General features: G+C 43.9%; 1 protein-coding gene across 1 annotated transcript; it reads right to left on the minus strand.

The window, feature by feature from the left end:
- Positions 1-1,543: 1,543 nt before the first annotated feature.
- Positions 1,544-8,305, minus strand: LOC115022588 (E3 ubiquitin-protein ligase znrf2). Its single transcript, XM_029453627.1, has 5 exons — positions 7,506-8,305; positions 5,917-6,012; positions 5,719-5,824; positions 4,072-4,173; positions 1,544-3,508 (listed from the first exon to the last, which is right to left on the minus strand). The coding sequence occupies exons 1-4, from the start codon at positions 8,029-8,031 to the stop codon at positions 4,116-4,118; spliced, it is 786 nt and encodes a 261-aa protein (XP_029309487.1). The 5' UTR covers positions 8,032-8,305; the 3' UTR covers positions 1,544-3,508; positions 4,072-4,115.
- Positions 8,306-9,053: the final 748 nt, after the last annotated feature.

Genomic DNA, 9,053 nt, shown 5'->3' on the forward strand with positions numbered 1-9,053 from the left:
CAGCTCCAGCCAAAATAAAAGATGGGACAATTAAGGACATTATAAGGATTATTATCCAACTTGCGTTTGGAAATATTTTAACATTTGCAAACTTCTGCCAGGCAAATAAACCTGTATACCTACTCACTGCCCCACATCTCAGATTTATCTCTGTGATCCTGCTAAGAAGCGTGAACCATAACAACATAGCATGTTTTAATCAGATCAGTCATTTCAGAGTAGGGCTTGTGCTCTAGTTCCACCCCGTCGCTCTACGGGAGTTTGAGGAGTTGTCATGAAATAGTGCAATGTTTAAAATCTCTTTTCTTTGCACGACGTCGCGCGTCATATTCTATACAACAGTTCTACAAGCGGCATCTTTTAGTTAGCACCTGTGAGGCGGAGTGATACGTAGAGTTAAAAGTCCCAGTGATTCTCTCCCAACACGATTCCTTTGAATGCTGATAAACTGTCGATATGTAGAAGATTTGTTCCATCATTCAGGAATGTAAAGCCCGTCTTCAGGACAGTGCGTGTCCTGTGTCGGGTGTCTCACCAGAAACGCATCATTGACACATAAAAACACAGAACAGACGTTCACAAAACATCTCTCACACATATTTATTGTAAAAAATACATATAAAAACAATTTTCTGAGACATACAAAAGATTGGAGCTTAGAAACAGTATATTGAACAGACAAAGACCAAGCCATGAATTGCATTACATATTTACAATTTAATAAATAGAATTCAATTTGTTTCGTTATACCAGAGTAAAGGCAGATTGTCCATATCTTGCGGGTGCAGGTACTGCTGTGGTGACTCTTTAAAAAAAACATTCTCATCTAATACATCAACCTCAAAGCACGGGGCAGACGGGGGATCGATGCCCTGCGTTTCAACACCAAGGATTTAGGGACATTTATACAAAACACCGTCCTTGGTTTGAGGAGCTAGTTTACACACAAAGCGTTTGGTTAGCATTGGTAAAGATTGAGGTATTGCACCACACAGCTCAGAGGGGGTACGAAGGTAAATGAGAGTAATGTGGGCTTTTAGATTGTCTATTCTCTTTATCAACAACCCTAACCCCCCACACCCCAAAGTATACAACATCATAACTTGTAACCACAACAAATGTAACATCTAATCATCAATGCCCCTCGTCTTCCTCTCTCTCTCTCTCTCTCTCACACACACACACACACACACACACACTCACACACAATGTCCCTCGTCTTCCTCTCTCTGTCTCTCTCTCACACACACACACACACACACACACACAATGCCCCTCGTCTTCCTCTCTCTCTGTCTCTCTCTCACACACACAATGCCCCTCGTCTTCCTCTCTCTCTCTCTCTCTCTCTCTCTCACACACACACACACACACACACACACACACACAATGTCCCTCGTCTTCCTCTCTCTCTGTCTCTCTCTCACACTCACACACACAATGCCCCTTGTCTTCCTCTCTCTCTCTCTCTCTCTCTCTCTCTCACACACACACACAATGCCCCTCGTCTTCCTCTCTCTCTGTCTCTCTCTCTCACACACACACACAATGCCCCTCGTCTTCCTCTCTCTCTGTCTCTCTCTCACACTCACACACACACAATGCCCCTCGTCTTCCTCTCTCTCTCTCTCTCTCTCTCTCTCTCTCTCTCACACACACACACAATGCCCCCAAATGCACAGACAGACTTTTGGCATTATTTTTCTATTCTCCAATACGGAAAATGACAAACGTGCAAAGGGCTGCCCTCTAGTGGGCGTAGCACCTCGTAGCACCTCAGACTGCAGAACACCAGGGGACAGGGGGCTGGGGTGAACAAACTATCCAGTAGGAAACCTGTGCACCGGGCTGACCTCGAAACCGATCCATACCACTTGTGCGCAGAGATTAAAAACACGTGGTAGAGGCAGCAAAAGCAATCAATTTATGTATCGTGTCCTTTCCCCTGGCCTGGGTGCAACCTGTCAGACAGCTTCTGATGAGCAGCCTCGCTGCTGGGCTCCCACCCCAGCCCTAAAAACACTACAAACACCTGCTTCCACAAGAACCCCTTCACCAGGCAAAGGCAATCAACGCACACCAAGAAGGCAAAGGAAAGCCATTTAACACGTTTAGCAATAATTATGATCATAATGTGATGATATAATACCTAAAATCCTAAAAAGAAAAAGGGAGGGGGGGGGGCTAGTTATGTAATAATTAACCATCAGCTGTCCCTAGCCGACGGTGTTGGGGAGAGAGGCAGATGCCACATGGTGTAAACATGCCCAGAAAATACATCCCTCAATCCATCCGTCCCCTTTAAACCGTCCTCGAGCTGGCATCAATGCGACCAGATGGCGAAACGGTCCCTTTGGGTCGGGTCCAAAAATCCGGACGACAACCCCCAGAGAGTGTTTGCGAATGAGGAGGGAGAAGAGGGGAGAGGGGGGGGGGACAAGATAAAAACCAAACCGCATTCAAAGTACAAGGAGACGACACGTTGGATACTAATGCCACATGTAACGGGACGCTGGCCTGTAGCTAAAGACTAGCTTTGAAAAATTAAAAAGGGTAACCCGCTTGACTCTCGGGCAATTTACAGTAAACACACACACACACACACACACACACACACACACACACACACACACACACACACACACACACACACACACACACACACACACACACACACACACACACACACACACACACACACACACACACACACACACACACACACACACACACACCTTATGTGAAAGAAATAAAATCCACCTTGAAGGACAAAAGTGCTCAAATTGGTGCCAACTCCAGCCTACAACCTTCCGAAACACTCAGCAAGTAGCAACAACAAAAACAATTAGCCCCCAAACTTCCCCTGAAATGTTTACAGGTAATAGTAAAAAGAAAACACCGAGTAACGGCCGCACCCATTCACCAAAAACAAGCCCTCAACCTCCAGCTGCTTCTAAGCAAAGCAACGTTTCACGCTTTCGGTGTGAGGTTGGTTCATTTGGGGTTAGCCGAGGAAAGAAAACATTTGTCCGATGCGTGACCTGGAACAACACTCGTTCTGCAAAATACTTGATAAAATGACCAATCTCGTTTGGAGGGAGAGAAACACACGGGAGTCAAAGGAGACTTCTTTTGTGTTCCTTCCCCAAGTTCAAGATCCTCCATCGTTCTGGGATGATAATGTTTATTTGACTTTTATTAATATATATCTATATATATATATATATATATGTGTGTTCCGCGTAAGCCGTAACATAGAAAGGGAACCTCCTCCACTTGTGTTCCAACAAGCGGCTGTTTTACTGTCGCACTTTGGCTTGAAATGGCCTCGACCAAGTTCAAAGGGACCGATCCGCACGAGAGCGCCGGGTATCACTAACTGGAGCTTCTTCGTAGGATCGTCTGTTCTCCACTCAAAAGACGGGTTTGCATCTGAGAGGGACAGTGGGCTTTTATTTGTCCAATTACACATTTTTATTTGGATTTTATTAGGATTCAGTGTGGTCTCCTGTAAGGGAGGGAAAATAAGTATTAGGGAAAGTAATGCAGACGGTAATGTATTACAATACAGACGGCAACAGGGCTGAGTAATACCAATAAGATTTCTGCAGTAATAAAACACGTTGGTGTTCACTGTACTCTTTCCTCCCCGTTGCTATGGACACAGTAGCATTTGCTGCATAACATGTATTTTATGTTTTATCAAATATGTAACTGCATCTGGTGTCAGTGTAGTTCCCATATAAAGGATTTGTTTATATTCTATGTGCAATAAATTATGTTTTGAACCGCGAGCAGGCGTGAGATCTATTAGCTTTAACTTAATGTTTGATTAGATAAATTATGATTTAAAAAACAACAACTGTAGACCATTTAATTCAGGAAAGGTTCTTGTGTTCACACATTTTACATTTAAGAACTTTGGCTTCTTTTTTTTTTATACATGAAACATCAAAAGAAAAAGAAAAGCATTTGGTGTCAACACTAAAAATGCAGAAATCGTATCGCACTGTATTTAAATATGTGCTAATTGCTCGTCCTGGTCCTTTAGTGAGTGTTACACGTACATACCTGAGTCGGGTTGGTCACTGTGCAGAATACATTTGACCCGCGAGTCAATCAAAGGGATGTTCAGGGCAGCAGGGCTTCACCTTGCACCAGCAGTCAATGCAGCTGCAGGGAGAAAGAATAACGCCAGGGGCGGGGGACACCGAGACATTACATTAGCTCATGGAATTGTGCCAGAACCTCTATGCTGGGTTTCTGAATGTGACGTCTCCCAGAAGACTTAATCCACTTAATCACAGTGTGAAACCAAACGAAGTGTAATCACTTCAGCGGGCTGAGAATGTGTGTCGGGCTCTGACTCATGAAACGCAACAGGACCAACGATAAGTGTCGTTGGCTCAATCTCCAATACAGAACTGAAACAATTAGTCCGTGCTCGAGTAGTTTATCAACAGACTAAATACATCCAAACATTACTCGTGGCAGCTTCTCAACAGTGACTGCAACTGGAAGACATTACGTCGAGCTTTAGGGAATTGTGAAAAGATGAATCAACGAATAGAGAAGAAGCTCCATGCAGCGCTACACTAACATAAGAATATTGTTGTTCCTCGTGTCGTGTGCACATGAACTGTATGATCGCTTTCAACACCGTCATCTTTTAGATTCTAAAATTCCAGGATTTTTCCCCCCAGATCTCAGTTGCTGTATTGGGTGGAGCAGAACGTCGCAGCCAAACGGCCACACCTACAAACTGAGAGCTCACACTGCTTTCATAGTGACATGTCGACATGTTGTGCGCTTTATCCGAGGCGTAGGCTTCAACGCATCCGTCACAAACATCATCTCGTCTGCTTTTATTGTGGTCACGGTGATTATTGGAGTGTAGCTTTTAAAATAAATAAGCAGTTGAAACCCGTTTGAACCCACAATGATGAAGGAATAGAATAGCAGGCGGGATCTTCGCTCTGACGAATGACCTAATCTTTGTGAGTTTCACGTCTCAGCAAGTCTGGTCTCATACTGCGCTCGAGTGATAGGAAACCAAGGCCTCCTGGAAAGTTGGGAAAGACCGAACGTGTTGAACAGAGCAGCTTTGAAAATGGAAATTATTAGTGAATGGGCTGAAACACGCATAAAACACTCCAACGACTTCACGGTTATTTCTTTTAAGTTGAAGTTTCAAAGAGCTCACAAGACTCTGTGCGGTGTACGACATATAATTAAGATGTGATGATGATGCATTTATTTTCACAGCTGTGGACGCTCTATTGGCAAATAGTCACATCCTTTACTTGTACAATAAACGGAAGAAAGAAACACAAACTGCTGATCTTATAAATATATAAATATAAATATAAATATAATATATATATATATATATATATATATATATATATATCTCATGTTCAAAATAATGATTCTTTATGACAGTAACTCGGCAGTGATCACATCACGTCATGGAAAAGAATAGATCTCTATCAGAAGTGAGATGTGAACTCATACAGAACAACCTTTGCTTCCTTATTTTTGTACCTAAGTTACCACATTTTTGGAGATCTGGAAATAACCAAAACACATTTTCACCGCCATAATGCACAACGCCCGTTTGTAATCTAACCTCCTGTAATTTGCATTTTTTTTTTACCCTCCTCTTTACATATGTTTGTATCTTATTATATTGCAAATACATCAACTGAACTTTGTTACCTCTTATGGTAGACGCAGAGGCACGCCAGCCTGGCGATGGTCTCTCCCTGTGCCAGATCCTCCAAACAGATGGCGCACTCGCCGCTGTCTTTACTGAGCACATCCGCTTTACACACAAACATAGCAACTGTAAGTGTTTCCAGAGCCTTTTTAAAAAAATACAGGCATCGTGCCATTTTTGTGATATGTGATACTTACTATTGTACGGTAGGGGAGGAGACGTGAGGCAGCTCAACAGGTGATCCTCGATCCGACCCCCCGGGAAGGGCTTCGAGCAGAAAGGACAGCGGATATCTGCGCAACGCAGAGACACAACAGAGCTGACATTAACACAATGTGTCACAGCAGCGAGACTTAAATGATAGATGATGTGCACATCATGTCGCGCACAAGTGCTATGTTTGGACATCTAGATTACCCAGGCTGCTCTTGGCAAACCGAAGAAACACAATCAGTCATTCTCATACCCGAGATAGTGTGAATGATGTGACCTCGAGTGCGACCCAAAATAGTTTTGAAACTTTGACTGTGTGCACCACCCAAAACAGTGACCAAGGCTGGAGGGGTAGACATCACTAGAGCCATGAGTGGATGGGACAGACAGCGTGCCTTGCTGCCCTAAATTCCCCTCCTCCATCTATGAGCTGCTGCCAGCAGTGAGCGGGCATGTACAGTTGTGACCCATTTCCCTACACTTGCTAGAGGGCTGGCCTTGGAAACTCACCACACTTTTGTGTTTTGGCATGTTTGCGACCGCACCACCACTATCTACGTGCATTTGATGCAAACTAGGGCTGTGTGTTGGCAAGAATTTGGGTTTTGATGTACTGCGATACTGTAAGAGAGGTCATAGCTTAAAGATCACGACACCGTATGCATACAAGCAGAGTAAAAATAGCGGGACTTTAATTTGCATTTATCACCGTCGCTGTAACATTCAACATCACTACTTTGAAAACACACATACACGGAGAGGGTGTATATTTTTTGCAAATAAAATAAAAAGGTATTGACTGAGTTAATAGTTGTAAACTTTATTTAAAATTGATACTGTGTTTTTGAGAATTGATACATTTTCACTTCCTCTACACAAACTCAACTTCCCATTTCAAGGCACTTAAAACAACAAGTTACTTAATGTTTTAAACTTGCATCCTGCAGGATTTACGACTCACAACCAGTGTCAACGGGACTTGTAAACTGACAGAGCTTGTGTGTCACCACTTCCAGTATTACCCCACAGCTCTGCTTCATACAATAGGGTCTCTGATGACTTTCACGGGAAAAGAGATCATCTGTTCAGGAATGTAAATTCCCCAAATAATCCATTTTAATTTCAGACTGGGTGAGGGCTGCACTGGGAGATATTTGATGGAGAATTCATAGTGTGATATGAGACTAAATGTCCTTGAGTTTGTGTAGTCTTAAAGATATTTTCTTGGCCTTAAAGTCTGGAGGAGAGTGTTAAATCTTTTGACTTTAGTATTATGGCTGTGTAAAGTTAAGTATCATATCCATATTACCATTCGTGTTTCTCAACAGATGTCACCCACTCATGTCTTCAGTTAAATAGCAGCTGTTCTATGGAGTCATACCCCAAATGTCGTCACATTATTAATGTTGAGGTATTTAGTATTTTAACACCATCCATGAATTTCATGTACGTGCATGTGCTGCCTAAAATCAAGGTGCATCACTACTGATGGAGACCAGCCAGACCAAGTGTTATGTATGCGACACAAATAATAAAAAAAAGTACAGTGCACTGTGATAATATGTTAACTTACTGCCATGACGGTTGTTAACACGGTACAGGCCGATCCAAGCCTCTGACACCGGCCGCTGGTGTGTGCCTCGGACCCGGGCGGATCTTGCGCCCACGCTGCGGGCGGAAGAGTGCCGATTCCCGGGCAGCCGCTCGGAAAAAGTGCGGTGGGGCGTGCGGCCTGTCTCCTCTCCGGACTGATGTTCCCCTACCACGGGAGGCTCCGGGCTTATATTGCCGTCTTCCTCGGGTTTCCCCTCGCTGTTGTTGTCGTCGGCAGGTGACGCTTGGCTTATGTTAGACGGGATGTTGCGGTGGTCAGCGGGGCTACCGTCGGCGCTCGCCCCATGCTGTCCCAGGTCCGAGTCGCTGCCCTCCTCCGATCGGCTCCGGTTGGCCTCCGTGTCCTCGAAGCTCCCCGAGAAGTCGACCATGAGACTGGTGGGCCTGGCACAGCGGGATCGCCGATATGATTCCCGCTTTGTGCCATCTTTCCCGAAAGCAGAGGGAACCGGGTCCTCCTGTAGGCGACTTGCTCTCGTCCCCATCTCTAGCGAACGAGCTAACTCAGCTGGCTAGCTGCTTCCTCAAAGCGAACCACCACCGAACAAGGGGGGGCGAGTTAACCTCGAAACGACCCTTAAACTGTCAAATAACCGTCTGGGGACTTTAAATAATAACAACTGCCCGGCAACCGAGCTCGACGAAGACAATATATGTAGTTCTATGTTCCTTCTCGCGCCTCAGTTTGTAACTGTCCACATTTTCCTTTCTTTTTTGACGTGCCCCGTTTCTCGCTGCTGCAGCGGAAATAGAGCGTTTGCGCTTCCTCCTGTGAGCCGTTGACAAACAGTTACGGTAGCGTCACCACGTGCGCGAGCAGTTTGAAGTCGAAACATTACGCAATGTTTACGTGTTGACGTTGTGATTGTTTTGTTTTATAGTTATTGTTTTTTTTTTCTTCCTTCCCAACCAATTCCTCATTCATTCGTCTTAATATACGATTATTTGAGGATAGGCACCCATATGTGTGTTATTACGGTAAAAGAGTACACAATAATTCTGACCAATCAGCGCTGTCGAGACAACCAAGTAGCCAGGCAGCTGCTCGGATGAGGACATGGGGATGTGCAGGGGAAGATGGAGTAAGAAGAAAATAAATGTCAAGTAACAGTGATAATAAATATGACACAAGAGAAATCCACTCTATATATATATATATATATATATATATATATATATATATATATATATATATATATATATATATATATATATATATATATATATATATATATATATATATATATAATAAAGGACCCATTTAGTGCAGACTGTTGGACATGTTGAACCCTGACATGACATGTGGGATATGTAGTAAATGTGGTGATGGGATATGCAGTGGCAGAGACTGTGGGAAAGAAAGTGTAATCTGTGTGTGTGTGTGTGTGTGTGTGTGTGTGTGTGTGTGTGTGTGTGTGTGTGTGTGTGTGTGTGTGTGTGTGTGTGTGTGCGAGCAGACTGTCCAAACAGAAAGAAAAGAGATGGACAACATGAAGATCAGACCCAA

This window comes from Cottoperca gobio, chromosome 17 (assembly GCF_900634415.1).
Source record: "Cottoperca gobio chromosome 17, fCotGob3.1, whole genome shotgun sequence".
In the NCBI taxonomy this organism is placed as follows: Eukaryota; Metazoa; Chordata; class Actinopteri; order Perciformes; family Bovichtidae; genus Cottoperca; species Cottoperca gobio.

Coding starts and splice junctions, on each gene's coding strand:
- LOC115022588 (XM_029453627.1), bottom strand. CDS start 8,031: ATGGGGACGAGAGCAAGTCGCCTACAGGAGGACCCGGTTCCCTCTGCT. Junction 5,825..5,916: donor TCCTCCCCTACCGTACAATA/GTAAGTATCACA, acceptor TTGTGTGTAAAG/CGGATGTGCTCAGTAAAGAC. Junction 4,174..5,718: donor CTCTGCGTCTACCATAAGAG/GTAACAAAGTTC, acceptor TTCTCCCTGCAG/CTGCATTGACTGCTGGTGCA.